The sequence below is a fragment of the Rhineura floridana genome, chromosome 1 (genome assembly GCF_030035675.1).
Source record: "Rhineura floridana isolate rRhiFlo1 chromosome 1, rRhiFlo1.hap2, whole genome shotgun sequence".
NCBI lineage: Eukaryota > Metazoa > Chordata > Lepidosauria > Squamata > Rhineuridae > Rhineura > Rhineura floridana.
The window spans coordinates 62,703,334-62,726,641 of record NC_084480.1 but is presented as its reverse complement, the minus strand read 5'-3'; the positions used below and the strand labels follow the sequence as shown (position 1 = coordinate 62,726,641).

Here is a 23,308-nt window from a genome sequence, read left to right as displayed (position 1 = left end):
GGAGAGAAGCCTAATAGATGGAGTGTGGATGTTGAAGTCTTTTCATCTTGAGCAGAAGGAATCGGTTAGCGTTAGTGGGGCTAATCCTAAAGGTGTAAATAACAGTTTTAACCATAGGTTGATTTTAAGCAACCTTATGTGGGCCTTCATTGTAATGAGCCCAGCTTCTAAACGTAGAATTACGTTAGATATGCAAGACGGAATACCAAGGATCGATCTCAGGAACTTCGTCTGTACAGTTTGTAAAGGTGCATAATTGTCATAAATGCCTATTTGGGCACCATAGAGTAACTGACTAACAACTTTGGTCACAAAAATCTGTATAGCAGAGGTGATATGTTGTCCCCCTTTGTTATAGTAAAAGGAGAGAAATGCCCTTGCAGTTCTGTGTGCATTGGCCATGGCACTTTTTATTTGCATTTGCCATGATCCTGTGGAGTGAAATATCATTCCAAGATACTTGTAGGCCATGACTTGCTCTACTGGCTGGTTATTAATCTGCCATCGGTGTTGTGGTCTTCTTCTAGTAAAGACCACAACTTTCGATTTATCATGATTGATTTCGAGGAGTTCTTTGCTACAGTAGTTTGCAAGGCCCTTCAATAAACATTTCATCCCCACAGATGACAAAGAGAGGGGGGCCACATCATCGGCATAGATAAGGATCGATATGGGCCTATTAACTAAAGTAAGGTGATGAGTATCTAATGGTGATAGAGTTTTGACCAAGGTATTAATATATAGATTAAATAACATGGGAGCCAGCACACATCCCTGTTTAACACCTTTATGGGTTGGGATGGCCCTGGAAAGATGACCGGCTCTATTATATCTAATACGTAGGTAGGTGGATACATATAGACAACGCATTAGTGCAAGCAAGCGCTTGTCAATAGTGGTAGATTCTAGTCTCTCCCAAAGTTTATGTCTCGGTACTGTGTCGAAGGCTGCTTTAAAATAGATGAAAGCTGTGTAAAGGGATCCTCGTGGTGATGAATATTTTTCTATCAGGTGTTGTAAAACCAAGCCGTGGTCCAACGTGGAGCGACCGGCTCTAAATCCCGCCTGTTCTTCGGCCAAGATGTTTTCTTGTTCCATCCAAGTTAATAGTTTCTCACATAAATGATTGGTGTAGATTTTACTAATAATATTGAGGAGGCTGATCGGTTTGTAATTAACTCGGTCTGATTTGGTACCTTTTTCATAGATGGGAATAATTATTGCGAGGACCTAGTCCTCCGGTATAGAGATGTCAGAATTTATACATGTAAATAAGGAGGCTAAGACTGGTGCCCACAAGTCCACGTTGTTTTTGAAGGCCTCAGATGGAATGTTGTCTGGTCCGGGTGCTTTGTCAAGTTTTAATTTGGCAATTAAGTTTATGATTTCTTTAGACATAACAGGAGGCCATTCGGGGAGATTGTGGACTTTTGTCTTAGGTAAGAGGTGGCTTATTTGATCACTAGCATAAATTTTGGTGAAGTGATCTTCCCAAGTAGTCACAGGTATATAATGCTCCAAGGTGACTGAGTGGTTGGGCCATCCTTTTGCCACCATTTTCCAAAAAGTGGCTGAGTCCTTGGTACGAGATGCTTTCAGAAGTCTTTGCCAGCCTTTCTGGGCTGTAGTCTTTTTTGCTTTTATTAATTGTTTATATCTTTTCTTCTCTGCCAGCCAATTTGTTAGTAGAAGTGAGGAGTTGTCTCTGTACTCTTTTTATTTAGAAATAAGCAGATTCTTTTGGAGTACACATTCATAATCAAACCAAGGTTTTGAATAATAAACTGGTCTAGAGATCTTGGGCTCAGAATTAGAAGATATTTTTTTCTGTAAAGCCTGGGACAGTTGGTAAAAGATGGTAAGAACAGAGTCCGCTGAAGTTGCAGCAATAAGGGCTTGACATAATGAGAGATAGTCATTGGAATTTAACAATGCTTTGAAATCCATATCTAAAGAGGGCGTCCATCTTATTCGTGTTACACACCGTTGAAGTTCACAGACTCGGATTGATTTTTGTTTAGCATACCTAATTTGGTTGTCACAACGCAAGGTGAGGTTTAACGGTAAGTGATCACTTTCAGGACGATTAGTTACGTGGTAGGAGGAGATGGCGTATAAAAGTTCTTGAGAGATTATGAAGAAATCTATAACTTCTGAAAGCTTTTATTAGATGCATTGGCCCAACTTCACACAGCTTCTCCCCAACAGTTCCAGCAGCAAGCAGGGATTTGCTGTGCTGGGGTGGGGATGGTGTACACACGGCATGAGTTTTAAATACTACATCTCCCCCATGGAATGGTGCCACATGACAGTGCTTTACATTTCTATGGGCCATCAGTTGCTTGAGTTTCAAAGGAACCATTTGCTAGGCACTTGTTGGCAAGGGAGAAAATGCATTATATAGTAATATACAAAACTATGAAGAGACTATAATATGCTCCCTGAACTCTGCCGCAAAGGTTTTAGCAACCTTCCATATTTTTTGTGAAAAAATCATAAATATTTCAATATACCTTCATGATACATACAAATCTGGAACTGACAAACTAAGAGTTAACCACTTATATTGCCCAGGGAATGCTGCTATCTGGGTAATATGCATAGATGGGTAATTGCACATTTATTAAGACAAGAATAAACATGATAACACCAGACTGTTAAATTCTTGAATATCATATTGTGAAAATATAACCATATCAGAGAAGAATAATGTGTCTCTCTGTATTAAAGATGAGTGGTATGACTTCTCCAAGTCATTGTCTTCCATCCTTTTGGCAAGATACTTCACCCTTTTCTGGAGTACATCCTACATATTTGAACCGCCCAGACTTTTATTACTGTATCAGCTTACTTCATCTTTCTCATATCATACATGTGCATGTCCACTCTCTGCCTCTCTCTCCTTACTGCCACAGAGAGACCTCCTTAGGCATATCTCCTACAATTAATTCAACCATACTACACTCAAATTGCACACTTCCTCTTGCCTGTCAGGAGAGACATGGCAAAGCTCCACGGGCCCCAGCTTTTCCAGGATACACCTTCAGCACAATGTATTTGGCCTAAAAGCAGCCTGTCACTTCCAGGTAATAACACAGCTGAGTTGGCCTCTTACTGAGTCGCATTAAGCAGAAGCTAGACTCTTGCTGCCTGCCTCACTTACAGACTGATCTATCTACTGTTAAATAACCATATAGCTGGAACAGACTTCAGACATTCTCTCCTGAACCAATATGAACCCTGATGATCATTTTGAGAAAGCCTGGATTAAATGCAAGAAAAAGAATTAAAAAAAGAATCAAAGTCTTCCAACAATAATAAAAAAATCATATTAACACATAAAAACAATTTCTCCAATTATATCGATAATATTTTTACATCATAATACTTTACAAGCATCTTTTTAATATTCAGATCTGATTGAAAACTAAACCACTACAAGATTTCTAAGATTTTTTGAATAATGGAAAATGTCAATCTATTGTACACATGCTGTGCTGATATTTTCTTCTTTTTTGTTCAACTCCCTTTTTAGAGTGTGGAGGTTTGTTTATACTCTTATTAAACATAGCTCAATTTCATATCATAACCCAGAAGCTGAGCGCTGTTTAGACAGCAAGGATATCATTCACATTTGGTATTATTTTATTTTAATGCCATTTACTATGAAGCCCCAAAGATGTTATTTTTCCTTAGGAGTGTGTATAGTCTTTTTGTACATCTTAGCATAGTAATCAGAATCTATATTGTCATCTATATCTGAAAGAGTCACATAAACCTTTCCACTGTCCACAGTAACTCTGTGAGTCCTTTGTTTTACTCCTTTTGACTGCCATTTTGGTGTTGAAGATGGCTCTCTGGGGTTTATTGCTTGATACAGTCCTTCACCTGTAGTCAGAGTTATTTTATACTTGTGCCAGGGACAAATAATGCACGGCTGTCCATTGATGTCCTAATCACACAAGTGGGGGAGGAGCAGAGAATACATTTACTATCTTACAGAGTTTGGAAAACACCTATACATCAGACAAGGTCCATACAAAATAATGTATACCACTATAATAAGAGTGCTAAATTCCTGTTTTTTTAAAAAAATTATGCAAAAATCCACAAAGCGTTGTGGAAATCTGAAATGTGCACACTTAATTCCAGCATTGGAGAGCCTTAAAGTTTATTGGAAAGTAGCTTTAGGACTGGTTCAGTCTTAACCACACCTTCCTTCTGAAATCCCCAGGGCAGCCTGGTTTAGGAATTACCAGATTAAAATAACACTTTCGGTTTCATTCTCTATTGCAGGAACACACCAGAACAAAAATAGCCTCAATTAAAACTCTCACCAATTCAAATTGGCACAATGAAAGAGTTTAGCTTGGATCTCAAGTTTGGTCTTGGTGACAAGAAAATGAGCAAAGTTCTGCTCATGGATGCTCCCAAAAATGGATGGGGGGGAGGCGCTACTTTGGTGATTTCCCTTGCAGCTCCTTGCACCCTCCAGAAATGTGCTGCAGAGGATTGGGGGGACCATCTGGAACGACCTGGAGGGGGAGGGAGAAATCAGTGAAAAGTGCCTCCCCACTCTTCTGCCAGAAGAATCATCTACTGCAGGGGTGGAGAACCTCACTCCTGCTCTAATGGATCTAAAGTTAACAGAAGGAGCCTTTCTATTTGTGGGACACACACTTGGGATCCAAGCCTTGGCTGATTAATCTATCAATTAAACTGAGTGAAGTCTGCATTATGCATAAGGAGCATGCCTCAATGTAGCTAAAAGGGGGAAAAGAGGTCTGTGTGTGTGTCTTCAAATCTGATACTGCAGTGGGACAGAAGCTAAAACCTGGGAATTTGAGAATAGGCAGAGCTTGGAAAAGTTACTTTTTTGAACTACAACTCCCATCAGCCCCAGCCAGCATGGACACTGGATTGGGCTGATGGGAGTTGTAGTTCAAAAAAAGTAACTTTTCCAAGCTCTGCTATGGTTTAGCTAAAATTAGCCCCTCCCCACTGTTCTTGCTTTATTATTCATACCTCTATTTCCCCTTGATGTAAAGGACCTCCTGCATCTGTTAAAGAACAGAATATGAAATTAGAATAGAGGCTCAATTTAGTTCACCTTTAAAGTTGTTCCACAAACACAAAGATATAACTTCTACAAAATTCTTACGGTAACAGCGGCAATCCAGAGCATAAAATTTTCCATCGTGATAGAAAACAACAACTTCTCTGTCATGGACAGTTGCTGTTGTTCTTCGTTGTTTTTTAATATCATCTTCTCTGCCAACACAAACTGGACTTCTGACTTCGTTCTTTTTCAGTGTTTTGACTGAGCTGTCCTCATTCATATTCTGAAAGCAAGACAAAATGCACCATATTAATTAATGCAACAGTAAAAAGACAACAATGTTGACCCAAGAAAATCACAGCCACCATTTATAGCAGGCTGGTCCACGAGGAGTTCAACACACCTCCTGTTTTTGCTGACTTGCTGGGACTGAAAAAATGGGTGGGGGCAGCGTTAAGCACTTGGCAGAATATTGGTGAGTTATGTTCAGCCTTGAGGGATCCCATGTTGTGCAGGCCAGATTTATAGGACCACACATCTATCAAAGGTTAATTGGTGTATACCTTGTACAATAATCTCTGTTTAGTTTATATCATCCAACAAAAGAAAACTGTAGGATTGTAAAAGCTTGTTGATGAAACAAGCTTATAATTTTATACTCTTTTCTTGGAAATACTTTTTTCTGATTTCATTTGTTTTTCTCTGTTTTCTCCAAAGTAAATGTCAAGCAGCAAATCCTGTAAAACATTTCACAGTAGCTGCTGCAGCTGAAAATATATTTTGTTTTCTAATAAACCAGGTAAACTGTCTTCATTTTGTACCATAAAAAAACTATCCTCCTCCACTTCTAAGTCCATTAAAAAGAAATCTATCAAAGGTCAGATAAACCATGTGTTTTCTCTGAAAAGCCACTGTCTCTCAAGTTTTACCTTTACCTTAAACATATTTAAGAATACATTTTAAACTTGCTTTTGTGTTAAAAAAACAACCACCCAAAAGCATGTACTGGGCAAATCTCCCAACAGTCTTTCCAGTCATTGAGAAAAGGAAACCTACTGTCTTCTCCAGCAGTTAGGACACGCAGAAGTACTAGGAATCAGTTTTGGTAATTGCCTCCCCCTTATGGTGAGTGAAGAGAGTGACAGATCTGTACAGAGTTCATGAAGCAAAACCTGCTGTCTTTTTTCTGGAAATGGTAAAACTGTTGCTGGTACAGTCCCATTCATTGTGGGAACCCTTGCTATAGAAAAGTCCACTATTTTGAATTTCTTGGCAATGTCAGTTCACTCTTTATTCTATCAAGTCAACTATGTTCTTGTCTAGGCATCACTTGCTTGACAAAGATCTACTGTTATTTTTTTTTTTTTTTCAATAATTTTTATTCAGGTTTTCATAAAACATACAAGACAAAATCATAAAACATTCAAAGACAAAAAACAAAATCAAAAATAGTTAAACAAAAAGAAAAAAAGAAAAAAAAAACAAAAATAAAAAATAAAGAGTAAAATATTGACTTCCCATTTGTCAAAGATCAAATCAGTTATAAGTCTATAATATATAACAATCCTGTCTCTTAAGTCATATTATAAAATCACTTTCCTCCAATAGTTATCTTACTTAATCATCAAATCTCATAAACATTACTTTATTCTTTCCACAAAAAGTCAAAGAGAGGTTTCAATTCTTTAAGAAATATATCTATCAATTTTTTTTTCCAGATAAGCATATCGATTAATCCATCTCATTACTAATTATGATAATCTTGTTGTCATAACCATAGTCAAAATAAACATTTCAATTAATCCATCACATCAGAATCTGTTAGGTTCAGTAATTTCAGTAGCCATTGTTCTATTATCCCTATTAGTTCCATTTTCCATCTTCCATCTTCAGTAGTCTTGTTAAGTCCAGTAATTTCAGTATCCAATCTTCCATTATCAGTATTCCATAATAATCTTGCTGTCAAAGCCATAGTCATATAGTAAGAGTCTGATGGGAATTACCTCTATCCCAAATATTTTCTTGCCATCCATTCTGAATAGGTTGCTGAAATACTGCTGTAAAATCATATCTCTGTTCTTTTTTTCAAAATACACTGGGTCATCTCTTGAAAGTTTTTCCATTGTCACATGGCTGCAGTTAATTCCATAGATTTTCTCTATATTGGGCTCCATCACATCATTCCAGTCCAGAAGATTATCCATGCCATTGATAACTTTATCTCTAGAATCTTCATTAATTTCTTCAGAGATAACATTGAGTTCCAAACAATAGATTTTATTTCTAAAGTCCATAGACTCCAAATCTTGTTCCTGTTCCACGTTTGTTCCAATCTCCGGGATCTCCTCTCTCACAGGGACCCCTGTTCCAGTCTCCAGGGTCTCCTCTCTCACAGGGACCCCTGTTCCAGTCTCCAGGGTCTCCTCTCTCACAAGGACCCCTATGTCTTTAATCTCCTGTGTCTCCAAACAATAAATTTTGTTTCTAAAGTCCATAGACTCCAAATCTTTTTCCTGTTCCACGTTTGTTCCAATCTCCGGGGTCTCCTCTCTCACAGGGACCCCTTCCAGGGTCACCTCTCTCACAGGGACCCCTATATCTTTAATCTCCTGCTTCATTTTACTCAATTCAATTTTCAGCTCCTTACAACCCTGTCGCAGGTTTTGTTTCGTTATCTCAATCTCATCCATTATTTTCTGAAACATAGTTATTTCCAGCTTCTCAGCCACTTTCTTAATTGCCATTTTAAAAGAAAAATATAGGAAAACCACTTCTTATTTCAGCAACAATTGGGTTAATACTCCAAACTTGGTGACATCACAGTATAAACAGAGCAGACAGCCTTATCTCTCCATGTTTAAGTAAACAAAATGCAGTTCCCAGGATCGAAACAATTAATGGCGGTCGTCAGAAAACAGATTCGTCAAAATAAAATAGACCAAAAAGAGAGTAGTCTCAGACAATATAATATTCTTCAAAATAAAAATCTGGAATAGAAATCCCTCTTCTGTGTATATCTTTAGAATGCAAATCCAGGACAGCTTTTTGCAACAAAAACAGAGATAAGCTATTAATTAGTGAGTAGCAGAGAGAAGTTATGGCTCCCCAGTGAGATGTCAAAAACCGATCAATCTGGCAAATCTCTTTTAAACAGCAACAATTTAAGTCAAGTAAAAGAAAAATATAGAAAGAAGGGTGCTTGCCTGTTAGTGCGTTCTCTCTTAGAAGATAAGATGAACGTTCGCTTTTCCAGATAGAGCTTGTTGTTAAAAATCCGTCCCACCTTCGTCGGCTGGACCTCGTCCCATAAATTAATGAGATCTGGTCGTCCCAACAAAAATAGGCTTTGAGGTTAATCTCTTCGTTTCTCCCTACCCGGGAGAAGTTTAATCAGTCAAAAAAAGAAAAAATCTGACTGATATATCTGAATAAGCTTCTTTTGAGGCAGGAGCCCGTCTCAAGAGCAGGCACAGGCTAAGTCACCCTTCCCGGAAGTCCAAAGATCTACTGTTATTAATAGACCTGCCTAGCAGCTGACTAGTCAATCCAGAATTATGGTTGTTAGAAAAAGCATACACACCTTGTCCCTAACCTAGAACTCTGTGCGTATAGTGATGAATACACAGAGCACCTGCCATGTGAGCTTTCCCAATCACTTAAATAAAGGGGGCTCCTCCCTTATGAAGTACAATAAGGGAAGGATGAATAAAAATAAAACAGGAGTAATATCCTGTTCAGCACCTGAAAATCGTGCCAAAATTCACTATCACTGATATGGACAGTCTTTAAAATAGGTAAGTTCACATCCACCACCAACTACACATGGTCACAAGTGGAGAGACATACTTAGACAATTATTTACATCCCAGATGATTTTACAATGTAACATGTTCATTCCAAGCAACGTTCTTACATTTGCAATTGGCTGTAATGTTTTTTATGTTTTTGTTTAGAGATATTAATTTTCTTTTTTATGGCAATTCATCACATGAACTGTATGAGACCTCTCTTTTGGCCTTGTATGGTAGTGTGAACATTTTAAAGGTTATCTGATCCATGTGGCTGAATACAAATAGCTTATCACGTAAGGACAGTGTCACAACGAGCAATTTTTAAAGGCCTTCACATGGTGACCAATATATTGAGACAAATGATCTTTTTCATGACAGCAGCATAGCAACAATGTTCATTAGTAGTAGTAGGAAGAATGTTAAAATAAGCTGAAGTAGAGGGTGGCGGTTTTGTGTGTATAAACATCTTTTTTGGTTTTGCAATGAAGTCCATTTTCTGTGTCAGGGTATTATTTGTTCAAAGGTATGTAAAGGATTACATTTCTCAACTTGTCATGATTTCTTCTCAAAATGTTGAAGATGCAATTGGAGCCAAGAACTAAATCACAAGGATATACAACAATTTGAAGTAAAACAAAAAGTTCACATTCATTTTGTTAGGTTACACCTGATCAGTGACAGTTATTAATTTCTGTTGTATAATAAATAGTTCTTATTAAAAAAATAGATTCATATTGCACAAAAATTGTTGAGAACTAGAACAGAGAGATTCATGCTTTCCTAAGTGATTAGAGCTACAATCTAAGGGAGGAACCAAAGCCCAAGGTCCAGTGGGATAAGCAGAGGTTGAAATTGGCAGATCTTTGGCTGATCCTTCATCCTGGCTCAGCCTGGGCTCAGTCAGGGCAAGTCCCAAAAAAGGAACATGGGATGGGACGAAGGAGACTTAGTCCTATTTCTAACTCTGTTTAGCTCAGTCATGTGACAGCAACCCAGCGGAAGTTACACTGGCAAAAAGGTCAGTGTAAGTAAAATTCTACTTTAAAGACTTGCTTTCCCTCTACCAGACACAGGCTGGCTCAGCTGGTCATAGCCCCACTCCTGAATCGATTTTGAAATAGGGGTAAATTACACCAATATCATTTACCCACCGTAACTTATGCTGGCTTCCTATAGTTTGGATTGCTCTGCCTTAGAATAAATTGCATAATTGTCAGATCTGCAGTCACTGTGTAATACTTTCCAGCTAACAAACCAACCTAAAGGAGTCCCAGTGAGTTAAATGAGACTTCCTCCCCAGAATTGTAACATAAGATAACTGGAAATACTTACCAGCACGAGATAAAATAATACATATAAATTACAGACAGTATCTTAAACTTGGGCAATGTAAAATGTTGTGCATAATCATACATATACCAGTGTTAGAGACAAAACATGCTATTTTCTGATGCTATTTTCATTATATCACACTGTCAAAAAGACATTTAAATTAAAAGTCAATGGTACTGCATTTACAAACTATTTTAAAAATGGTACCTGTGTAAAAAATAGCAGATTCACATCCCCACTGATATCTGAATGGTGATCATCTAAGACAGTACAGCAAACTACACAGAAGTTGGACTGTCAACAACAATACAGAAGGAAGATTTTAAGAGGTGGAGGAAATGTCTGAATCATCAGCTTCTAGCAATTGCATCCATCACCTATGCAAATTTTACAGAGCAGTTCTTTACTGGAAGAGAAAACATTTTTGTAGAACCTTCACACAGGGATGTGAACAGCATGACAAGCCAGGTTTGATATGGTAGAGGATGCATCCTGTTTCAGCAGATAAGGAGGTAAGAGCAGGGCTGCAGTAAACTGATAACAAGGATATTTTAGATTCTAGCAAGTTCTACAATCACTTTTTTCCCTTAAAAGTAACTAATTTTGCCTTCTCCAGAAATTGAGCTCCGCATCACAATAAGGCAAATATTAATCACATCTTAGCCTTACCACTATGACCAGTGATGTGTGTGGATTTTGTGCTTTATTTTTCTGCTGAAAAAATCCATTTCATACATTCATAAGTAACAATTAATGGAGGTCAGTTGCAAATACAATACTAAGCAAGAATGGCAGTTTCAACGTTTTTAGCTTTGTTTACTAAATAGAAGTAAAAAAACCATCAGAAAATTAGACCACTCTTTAGAATATTAGACAATTTTCTGTTGCAAATTACCTTAATTTGCATAGGATTTTTTCCCAAAAAACCCACATCACTGACTATGACTAGCTACTCACATATGAGTCAAATAACAGTGGTATATAAACAGAAGAAGTGAACGTAGTACAACTGAACTCAGTAGGACTCACTATTAAAACAAATCTATATACACATACCCCTTCTAGGATGCACACCTTAACATGGTGAAGGGGTTTGAGAGTAGTGAAGAAGCTGAGAGCAATACCTATAACCAAGAGGCTAGACTCCTAGCAGGGGCACCCAAGGTGGAATGGTCAAAGCTGAGACACCAGACTAAGATGCATCCAAACTCAGAGGAAGGCAATGGTAAACCACCTCTGAATACCTCTTACCATGAAAACACTATGAACAGAGTATCCAAAATGCAACATGAGATAGTGCTGGAAGATGAGACCCCCACGTCAGATGGCACTCAGTGAGCTACTGGGAAAGAACAATGGACAAGTATGAGTAGCGCTGTGACTAATGATGCAACTGGGTCAAAGCCAAATGAAAGCCCGGAAGCTGATGCGCACAGATGCAAAAAGAGAGTCCGGAGTTGTACGACGTACACAATAGGAACATGGAATACGAGAAGCATGAACCAGGGAAAGTAAGAATTTGTCAAGCAAGAAATGGAACGTTTCAACATTACAATACTTGGCGTGAGTGAATTAAAATGGATGGGAAAGGGACATCTTTAGTCAGGCAACTACAAAATATTTTATGCAGGAAATGATAAATTAAGAAGAAACGGGGTTGCTTTAATAGTGAGAAGTGATGCAGCAAAAGCAATTAGGAGCTACAACGCAAGGTCTGAGCGAGTGATATCAATGAGATTAAATAGGAAACCTATTAACATAACCATCATCCAAGTCTATGCTCCAATGGCAAACACAGAAGAAGAGGAACTGGAGAGATTTTACATAGAAGTACAGGAAGAAATTGATCACACACCAAAACAAGATGTTCTGATAATCGTGGGAGACTGGAATGCAAAAGTAGGGAACAGAGAACTAGAAATTATCGGGAAAATGGGGCTTAGGAGGTAGAAATGAAGCAGGAGAAAGACTTACTGAATTCTGTGAAACCAATAATTTGTGTCTTGCAAACACATTTTTTTGGGCAACCAAAAAGACAACTGTACACGTAGACATCACCAAATGGTCAATACAGGAATTAAATTGATTATATAATTGGTAGAAGAAGATGGGGAGGTTCCATACTTTCAGCGAAAACAAGACCAAGAGCAGACTGCAGTATAGATCATGAACTTGTAATATTGAAAATCAGAGTAAAGCTAAAGAACAATAAAGCAATCATAATGCCAAAATTCAATTTAAATGACATCCCAGAAGAATATAAAGATCAAACAAGGAACAGATTTGAAGATTTAAACTTAACTGATAGAGAACGAGAAGAACTGTGAATCAAAGCCAGACATATTATCAGGGAAGAATGCAAAAAGACAATACCTCTAGTTGAAAAGAGAGAAAGACCTCAATGGATGACTGATGAAACTCTCAAAATGGTTAAAGAGTGAAGGAAAGCAAAAGCAAATGGAAATAGAAACACAGTTAGAACCCTAAATGCAATAACACAATGACTAGTACATAGGGACAAAGAACTATTATAATAGTTATTGTAAAGAAATAGAAGAGGATAATAAAAAAAAGGTAGAACAAGAGCCCTATTCCAAAAGATTAGATAAATTAAAGGGAATTTAAACCAAGAGAAGGGATGTTGAATAATCAACAGGGGAACACACTGACTGACCAAGATAAAATAAAAGGAAGATGGAAGCAATACACTGAAGAACTGTATAAAAGAAATGCAACGATGAGAGATTCATTCACGGAGGAACTGTATGATGAAGAACCAGAAATTTTAGAAAGTGAGGTGGAAGCTGCTCTTAAAATACTTGGAAGAAACAAATCACCAGGAACAGATGGCATACAATGGAGTTACTACAAGTTGCTGAGACTGAATCTGTCCAAAGTTTGACAAAAAATTGTCAACAAACATGGAGAAGAAAACAATGGCCCACAGACTGGAAACGTTCAATACATGTCCCAATTTCAAAGAAAGGGGATCCCAGGGAATGCAGTAATTATTGAACTATTGCCTTAATATCCCATGCAAGTAAAGTAATGCTCAAGATTCTACAACAAAGGCTCTTACCATATATGGAGCAAGAAATGCCTGATATTCAATATGGATTTAGAAAGGGAAGAGGTACCAGAGATCATATCGCAAACATATGCTGGATAATGGAAAGGACCAAGGAATTTCAGAGGAAAATCACCCTGCTCTTTATAGATTACAGCAAAGCCTTTGATTGTGTAGATCATGAAAAACTATGGAATGCTTTAAAAGAAATGGGGGTGCCACAGCATCTGATTGTCCTGATGCGCAACCTATACTCTGGACAAGAGGCTACTATAAGGACAGAATATGGAGAAACCGATTGGTTCCCAATTGGAAAGGGTGTAAGACAGGGGTGTATTTTATCACCCCATTTGTTTAATCTATATGCAGAACATATCATACAGAAAGTGGGATTGAACCAAGATGAAGGAGGAGTAAAAACTGGAGAGAGAAATATCAATAATTTAAGATATTCAGACAATACCATACTACTAGCAGAAACCAGTAATGATTTGAAACAAATGCTCATGAAAGTTAAAGAGGAAAGCACAAAAGCAGGACTACAGGTGAACGACAAGACGACTAACGTAATGACAACAGAAGATTTATGTAACTTTAAAGTCGACAATGAAGACATTGAACTTGTCAAGCATTATCAATACCTTGGCACAGTCATTAACCAAAATGGAGACAATAGTCAAGAAATCGGAAGAAGGCTAGGACTGGGGAGGGCAGCTGTGAGAGAACTAGAAAAGGTCCTCAAATGCAAAGATGTATCATTGAACACTACAATCAGGATCATTCAGACCATGGTATTTCCAATCTCTATGTATGGATGTGAATGTTGGACAGTAAAAAAAGGGGATAAGAGAAAAATCAACTTATTTGAAATGTGGTGTTGGAGAAGAGCTTTGCTGATACCATGGCCTGAGAAAAAGACAAATAATAGGGTGTTAGAAAAACTAAACCAGAACTATCACTAGAAGCTAAAATGATGAAACTGAGGCTATCATACTTTGGACACACAATGAGAAGACATGATTCACTAAAAAAGACAATAATGATGGGAAAAACAGAAGGGAGTAAAAAAAGAGGAAGACCAAACAAGAGATAGATTGATTCCATAAAGGAAGCCACAGACCTGAACTTACAAGAACTGAACAGGGTGGCCTATAACAAATGCTATTGGAGGTTGCTGATTCATAGGGTTGCCATAAGTCAAAATCGACTTGAAGGCACGTAACACACACATATATACATAACAGGATCAGGCTGCAAGGCCTCCAATCACTCCAGTGGAAAAACATTTCCGCCTAACAACATCAGAATCCCACACGTTTTGCAGTCATAATCCCAGTGAGATGAACAGTTTCTGCTATCACAGATCCTTTGAAATATAATTGTATCCAAGCAGTCCCTAAGTAAATCAACACAATCATCATTTTTCAGTCACAGCCAAGTGGAATCTGACTGCTCATAGAGAAGTATAACTGGCAGCCTCTGTGTTAATTGGCCATAAAAATCTCAGTACGGACAGCGTGAAGGATTTCAGCTGCAATGAGAGAAGGACAGCTGTGGACACTTGCCAATGTCAATAGCAAATCCTATTAACTTGTGATTCCCAGCCTTCATTCTTCCTGTGAGTCACTCTTCCTACTGCCAAGCAGATTCTTAGCTGGGAACAATCTGAGATAGTTTGTGATAAACCAGGAAAGAACTAGCTGGAAGTAAACATACTGGCACAGCATTGTGTTCAGAATACAGAAGGGGGGGGGAATGCATCACGTACTAGTGGTTGGCTCCTTCTCTGCTAGGAGTTGCCATCTCCACTCCACTGCAATGCTATGGTGATACCACACTGTATGCCAAGAACTAGATCTTACCCATGTCTAGGGTTACCTCTCCCTATCAGAAAAAAGATGGGTACTGCTCACTTGCATATGTTTATTTATCTGTATACATACTTTTAAGTTGCCCACTGTCAAACAGGCAGCTTAAAAGCTAGATGGCTTTAAAACAATCCAAATGTAGAAGCCAAAAGTGGTGCACATGTGGTTAATTTTTAAAAACATCTTCATAGGAGATTTCTATAAAGCAAAACGCACAAGAATCCTCCCCAACCTTTTTAAAGCTGAAGTCTCCTGGGAAAACTATGAGTTAAGAAAGCAGGGGAGATTAAATTTCTACTGAAATGATATAAACATTAAAGCGTACATTGTAATTAGTTGATGTATCAAAATAAGCCCTTCTGTGGACCATATGTAAGCCGCCTTGGGTTTCTACCATGAAAAGAAAGGTGGGGTATAAATGAAATAAATAACAGTAGCAGTAGTAGTAATAACAACAACAATAACAACAACAACATAAATTATTATTAATGAACAATGTCACACAGCTGGTATAGCACAGTAGGAGGAGAGCCTGGCTGGGAGTCCAGAGTCTGTGAGTTCAAATCCCCGCTCGTGTTTCCTGGGTGTCAAGGGCCAGCTAAAGATCACCCCCACAGTGAGTGGCTCAGGGGTTACATGCCCTGCCACCTGTGGGCAAGCTGCATAGTCCCAAGGAGCCCAATTGCCCCCCAGCTGGCAGTTGCGGACAAGGAAGGGGCTGGCTTGTGCAGCTGTGGCAAGCTGAGCAGGTACTAGCCAGCTGGGGAGGACTAGCCTCAGAGGGAGGCAATGGTAAACCTCCTCTGAATACCGCTTACCATGAAACCCCTATTCATAGGGTCACCATAAGTCAGGATTGACTTGAAGGCAGTTCATTTTCATTTTTCAATGATGTCACATTTGTTTTAAAAAAAATACAGTGGACATAACTATAGAAAATGTAAACACAGATTTGGTTATATCCGTTCTTAAATTTGTTTTAGATGTCTTATTGTGTTTTGTTTTTAGATGTTTCTAACACATTTCTTGATTGATTGATCACAGAAGTGTTTGCCACCCTGCACTCCTTTGGGAGGAAGGGCAGGATACATTTAATACATCAATAAATAATCAAATTAAGGCAACTAATTCTGAAAAAAGAAATCTCATGGAGCATAATCATGTTCCTCATGAGATCCTCTCCACCCTCTCCTGTGTTTGTTGTTTCGGGTTGGGAATTTCCTTCCACTAACTTCCCCTTTGTATTGGCAGCTTTGCATAAACAGAGAGTTGTGGGCAGCTAACAGATTGCAGAAAGGACAGCTTGGATTGGGCTCTGTGATTTGTATCCTATGTTAGTCATACTCAGAGTAGATCCACTGAAATTAATGGACATAACTAACCGGGGTTCATTGATTTCAATGGGTCTACTCTGGGTAAAAGTTAGTTGGATGCAGCCCTATCTATGGACTCACATTTATAGGCATCAGTGTATGGTAACCCAAAAGGGAATCCATGGTAGTCTTATCTCAGAATGCAAAAATATGTGCTAGTTTTCAACAGTATCAGAAAGGAAATGCCAACTTTAGGTTTCTTATTTTCACTGCACTAGCCATGGGGAAAAGGAAGCTGTGGAAACTGCAAAGCAACGTGAGCTCTACACAACAATGCAGAGAAAGAGCTTATTAATCTGCTCATAAAACATTCATTGATTACTCAATCTAACAATGAAATCAATTAGTGTGTACAGCCCTAGCACAAGACTGGCACTGATATCCACCACTGGCAATATTTAACCAAATATCACTGGTCCCTATTCACAAACCCTATTTCTCCCCCTATATGTTTTTTGTAATCTCATCCCTCTTCTTCAATCACACACACACACACATCCAAATGAAAGCAATTCTACTAAAACAAAAAAAGAGCAACAGATAAAAACATACAGGTTAACAAAAGAACAAAGAAAAAGCCCTGCTAGAACAGACCCCAAGCCTATCCTATTTCCCACAGTGGCCAACCAGATGTCTATAGGAAGCCCAGAAGCAGAACATGAGTGCCAGAATCCTCTTCCACTGTTGTTCTGCAGTAACTGATATTCATAGGCATGGGGCAGTATTCAGCTAATGCATCCCATCAGCATAAGGATTGCTGCTTGTGCAACAGGATCTCCCCTCCCCTATTCCCTCCCTGCATACGCCCTGTGCCTTCCCCAAATCTGCTCCAGAGGGTTGGGAGAACCCCTAGAACAGATTTTGGGGGCACACAGGGAGAGGAGAGGGAGGGGAAAATCTTATTGTGCAAGCAGAAATCCTTGTGCTGGCGGAACCAACTTAGTGCTATATTGGACACAATCCATGGTACTTCTGATCCTGGATGTAGTGTACAGCCTTTGTGATTAGTAACCATTGATAGTGTTATCCTCCACAAATTTGTCTAATCGTCTTTTAAAGTCATCTAAGTAGGCGACCATCACCACATCTTGTGGTTGTGAATTCCCTAATTTATCTATGTACTGTGTGAAGTTTAAGTGAAGATTAATCAGGCAGGGGAGACTCCATTATTATCTCACTCCTTGGTGAGAGGAAGGACTACCAGGGAGGGGTGTGTGCAGCTCCACCCATCCTTGGGAGAGACTCTTGGATGGGAGATAGCAAACTGCATGAGTGCCTTTTAGGACAGTACATCTGTGTGACTGATGGGTTATTTGTTTTGATATTTTATATGGTTCTGTCATTGAGTGGCTTCATTGTCTCCTGCTGTTTTTGCGGTACATTTTTAGTAGAGTAGAGGGAGTAATTGGTGATAGTGGTTTGGTAATCGAGAGTGTGATATTGGAGTGATTGGCTGGATGGTGTGTTTTGTGTGTATTGGTGGACGTATGTAAGGTGTGAGAGCAGAACAGGATGAGTGATATTGGATGAGTACGGGGTACACAACACAATTTGCATTTATGCTTTTAGAAGGGAAATTGGTTGGGGGTAGTTGGACGAATTGGGGTGTGACGCATATCAGGGAATCGTAGAGTTGGAAGGGGCTTCTAAGGCCATAGAGTCAAACCCGCTGCTCAATGCAGGAATCCAATGCATTAGTGGGGCGAGTGCTGCATATTGTGAGTCAGGATGTGCCTTGGAAAAATGAAGGATAAAGGGATCCCTGACCCATAAGAGGCTTTCAAAATGTGCCGCTATATTTTTGCTTGTATTGGTTTGTTGGTATTGTTGTTTTTTGGTTTCATTGTTTGTTATTTTGTTGCATTTGTTATTTCTGTAAACTGCTTAGAGGCTGTCTTGGCATTAAGCAGTATATAAATACATGAAATAAATAAAAAATAAATAAATGAAGTGTGGTGCTCTGTCCATTCTGACAACAAGGAAAAAATGCAAATAAAGAGTTGTGTGTCAGCCACTGTTGTGACCAATTACCTTGTTCTCACCTCTTCACTGTCCCTCTCTCAGAGTCCAACAAGTAGGGGGATGAGGAGAGTTTGCCAAGATAACAGTGTGACAAAATTTCTTTCCTCATTGCAGCTCCATGGTTGTGGATGCTCTGTACTCTCTCAGCCCCTAAGCTCCTGGAAACTTCATGAATTGTGTATGATCCTCACAGTTAGTCCCATTTCTTCACATGACTACCAGCAATGAGCTGACAGGAGGCAATCCCAGCCAATCACCTTCACAGTTAAGCCAAGGGGATTTTCTTCCTAGATTTGAAAGAGCATATAAATGTATATACAAGTTCCATTGCCAGTTAAGAATGGGACAGTTTGTCAAGCCTGCTAGCTCTTTGCTGTCTTGCCTGTTGAAGGATGTGTTCTTGGAATAATGTTCTTATTAGTTGGCTTTTGGACCCTGCTTTTTTTTTTTTTTTACCCATGCCTGTCTGCCTCTAGATCCCCACCCCCGCTTTCTAGGGTCTCTGGATTTTTCTCTCCTTCTCTCCACTTCTAAACATGGTCCTTGTATTGTGACTGGTGTTTGGGGGAAATTATGTGGTTTAGCATTAGCATCCAATCCTACCCAGAACCATGACTACTCATTATTTAAACTATAATTGCATTATTATATTATTATTATTATATTTATTAGTCGCCCATCTGGCAGGTTGACCAGCCACTCTGGGCGACGTACAAGATAAAATACATTGAACATTAAAAAATTAAAATTTAAGAACCCAACAGTTAGTTTGGGCTGTAATGTGGACCGGAAGGTGGAAAGAGATATTGCAGTTTGAATAGAATGATTTCTTCCCCCCCCCTTTTTTTTTTGCAAAGGGAAGAGATGATGTCTTCCTTGCTACTGCCTAGTTTTTAAAATTATATTTAGTCTGATCCCTCACAAAATCTACAAAACATGAAGACTTTATGATTATCTAGTGATGAAAGCCATTCTGTTCATGCTCAGAGGTTATATTACTATAACTGAGCCATAACTTTTGGTCACTATAAAACACCACAAGTGTATAACAGGAATATCTTATATAAATCAGAGAATGCACGTTTTTGTAGCACAGGATTTTGAAACATTATTAGAGAAACCCAAGAAGCCCTATCAATTTAGCCCCTCACGCCAAATGTAAATATAAAACTTCATTCATACTACACAGCACTCTTAAAATGCAATTGCACATTTCCAGGTAAGAGCACTGTTTTTTAAAACCCTGCTTCACATTTAATAGGTATCATCTGACATGACTGTAAGATGAAGCGTGTGCCTACACAAACGTATCATTTGAAAGGGCTGCGAGGGATCCAAATGCAACAGGATACTTTCTCCGAATGTATAGTTACCTGTCTCCGTGCTCGGTCCTTCTCTCAGTTTTGAGGCCCGGCATTCTCATCCATCCCTACCCCATTTGGCCGTCAAACTCAGAAAAAAAATGCCGGAAGCGAAAAACGATGGCACTGAAACAATAATCACTACTCGCTAGCCGGCGTCCAACACATAACCCCTCAAACAGCATTGCACAAATGTGCGCGCCCTTATGTCGAAGCCAAGACCACAGTGCCCAGCAGTCACTGCGCTCTTGCAGACTACAACTCCCGAGGTCCTTTGCGCTCAGCCTCCCAGCTTCCCTCTCCTTCTTTTCTCGCGTGTGCGCTGGGGGGGGCGAAAAGAAAGAGTACTTTCTTAACGAGCACAAGCCTACTTCATCTGCTGTACCCGTGACTGGACGACTGCAAAATCCTTCCCAGTTTTATTTCGGCGGAGCGTCGCGTCGTTAACACACGAACAGGGAAAAGCTATTGGACTTCGAAGCGTCACGTGATAGCGCTTAAGTAGGGAGCAAGCTCCAATGAGTGCAGTGGGCCATACTTCTGAGTAAATATGCACGAGACTGCTGTGAGGTAGTCCATAATGCCTTTTTAGGACCAGTAAACATGTAACAAAGGCCTGCTTGTATGCTGCCTGTATGTTTGAGCTCGATTCAAAGTGCTGGTTTTAACCTATGAAGCCTTACACGGCTTGGGACTACAATACCTGATGGAATGCTTCTCCCAACAGGAACCCACCCCTACACTAGCTCAACATCAAAGGCCCTCCTCCGGCAGCCTACTACGAGGGAAGCTCGGAGGCTGGCAACAAGGGAGAGAGCTTTCTCAGTGGTGGCCCCCAAATTATGGAATGATCTTACTGATGAGGTGTACCTGGTGCCAACACTGTTATCTTTTTGGCACCAGGTCAAGACTTTCCTCTTCTCCCAAGCATTTTAGCATGTGTTTTTAAATTGTTTTTTTTAAGTGTTTTTAAATTTTATATTTGTATATTTGTTTTTAATGTTTTTAATTGTAAACCGCCCAGAGAGTTTCGGCTATGGGGCGGTATATAAATCTAATAAATAATAATAATAATACGCAAACTTTAGAGTACTCCTGAACTCGTCATCAGACTGAATGTTGAGCAAAACAAGGAATGGAGGAGAGTGTAGAACAGGGGTCGGGGAACCTTTTTCAGCCCTAGGGCTGCATTACCTCCTCAGTAACTGCGTGCCAGTGGTGAGATGGGGGCCAGAGGCAAAAGCAGGCAGAACAACAGATGTAACTCTTAACTTTGTACAGTTGGTTACATTCCAGCCACATAAAAGTCAGAAGTTTCTGCACACCGGGCCCACACGTATCTGTCTTATCCAGGCAAGCAGGAGGCATTATCACAGTTTAAGGGCACATTCAAGATAGGCAAAGGTCTTCCTTTGATAAGAAGGGTGGGATATAAATTTAATAATAAAATACATTTTTAAAGCAATAGAGAAGGGTAACTAGCAGAGTTTTAAAGTTGACAATGAGGACATTGAACTTGTCAAGGATTATCAATACTTGGGCACAGTCATTACCCAAAATGGAGACAATAGTCAAGAAATCAGAAGAAGGCTAGGACTGGGGAGGGCAGCTATGAGAGAACTAGAAAAGGTCCTCAAATGCAAAGATGTATCACTGAACACCAAAGTCAGGATCATTCAGACCATGGTATTCCCAATTTCTATGTATGGATGTGAAAGTTGGACAGTGAAAAAAGTGGATAAGAGAAAAATAAACTTATTCGAAATGTGGTGTTGGAGGAGAGCTTTGTGCATACCATGGACTGCAGAAAAGACAAATAATTGGGTGTCAGAACAAATTAAACCAGAACTGTCACTAGAAGCTAAAATGATGAAACTGAGGCTATCATACTTTGGACACATAATGAGAAGACATGATTCACTAGAAAAGACAATAATGATGGGGAAAACAGCAGGGAGTAGAAAAAGAGGAAGACCAAACAAGCGATGGATTGATTCCATAAAGGAAGCCACAGTCCTGAACTTACAAGATCTGAACAGGGTAGTTCATGACAGATGCTCTTGGAGGTCACTGATTCATAGGGTTGCCATAAGTCGTAATTGACTTGAAGGCACATAACAACAATCTAGCAGAGCTGGTGACAGGTGTGGCCTGGGAAAGGTCCAGAGGGCTGGATAGAGAGGCCTGAAGAGCCACATTCATTACCTGGACCAGAGATTCCACACCACAAGGAAAGGAAAAGCTGGGTGTGATGCTACTTCCCCCAAGTCTTCATTGTATAATAGACTTGAAGTGGAAACTGAGAGCAAGAGTCCAGCATTCTGTTTCCCACAAGCAGAGCCTCTCCCACTGTTGTCTCCCCGCAACTGGTATTCAGTGGCATACTGCCTCTGATCCTGGAGGTAGAATATAGCCATTCTGGCTAATAGCTAGAGTGCAGATGTAATTAAATTAGTCTCACTATTTGCCAAGCATATTTCAGAATGCAAGCCAGGCCACTGAAATGTTTCCCTATTTAAAAAAATTAAAATCTAGTTAGTTCTGTCTCCAGCACTAAAAGGAACACACAGGTTCTTTGTCAGAAGTAAAGAGAAACACGGTGGTCTTTGTGTTAGTAAAGCTGGAGGCTGATTTTTGGTAATGCACTTGGTACAAATGAAAGAACTAGCCATTTTGAAGAATAAATGGCCTTGGCAGTTGATTGTGACTTTTTTAAAAAAATGACATACTCCATTCTTTACATTAGATGTTATCAGCTAAACAGAGGGATCTTTTATGGAGTAAACAAAGGTGTCCTGTCTGAAACCACTGTGTAAGCACAGCAAACTGTTAAAACTTCTTTATGTTATACTTTTGTAGATATACGGTACTTAACCAGTTAGCAAGACTACTAAAACAGGTCATGATCCAATAGAGCTTTTTGTAATAATGTTGAAATTTTCTGTTTTCCAAACTGAAATTTGGAAAACTGTCTGGTAGGAAATAGTAGCACAATACATAAGCAGAGCTTTCCATCCCCAATTTTCTTTTCTCCTGAAGATGCACAGAACCTGTCTCCTCCAGGCCTTTCTATACACAGATTCATGAATATACTAAGATGCCCTCCCAGGAAGTGAATGATGAAGCTGGCTCACACAAGATTCTGAATCTGTTTAGTACCAGCAAAATTAAATATCTCACTTTTTATAATCCTTTTAGTCAATGAATTATTTTAGGTTGCAATTCTGTGCACATTTACATGGGATTAAGCTCTGCTGCACATAGTGGGGCTTACTAAACATACATACTGTTGCGCGCCTCCCCCAATCTCCAAGCAGTGAGATTTCGGGTGTCCCTGCGCTCCTCCAGGGTTTGGTTTCTTTTGGGGAAGAAGGTCAGCGGAGACTACGGTGTCTTTATGGAATATGGTTTATTTATTTACACACATTCCAACCT

The 23,308-nt window shown here is 39.3% G+C and overlaps 1 protein-coding gene across 6 annotated transcripts; it reads right to left on the bottom strand.

Moving 5' to 3' along the window:
• Positions 1-2,588: 2,588 nt before the first annotated feature.
• On the bottom strand, positions 2,589-20,328 carry RFESD (Rieske Fe-S domain containing). 6 transcript variants are annotated; one of them, XM_061622602.1, is made up of 5 exons: positions 19,886-20,235; positions 18,522-18,799; positions 5,162-5,342; positions 5,026-5,060; positions 2,589-3,952 (listed from the first exon to the last, which is right to left on the bottom strand). In XM_061622602.1, the coding sequence occupies exons 3-5, from the start codon at positions 5,337-5,339 to the stop codon at positions 3,683-3,685; spliced, it is 483 nt and encodes a 160-aa protein (XP_061478586.1). In that variant the 5' UTR covers positions 5,340-5,342; positions 18,522-18,799; positions 19,886-20,235; the 3' UTR covers positions 2,589-3,682. The 6 variants fall into 6 exon arrangements, with proteins under 6 accessions (XP_061478586.1, XP_061478595.1, XP_061478612.1 ...); XM_061622611.1 differs by having other exon boundaries at positions 18,533-18,799; XM_061622628.1 differs by lacking the exons at positions 18,522-18,799; positions 19,886-20,235 and adding an exon at positions 20,245-20,328.
• Positions 20,329-23,308: the final 2,980 nt, after the last annotated feature.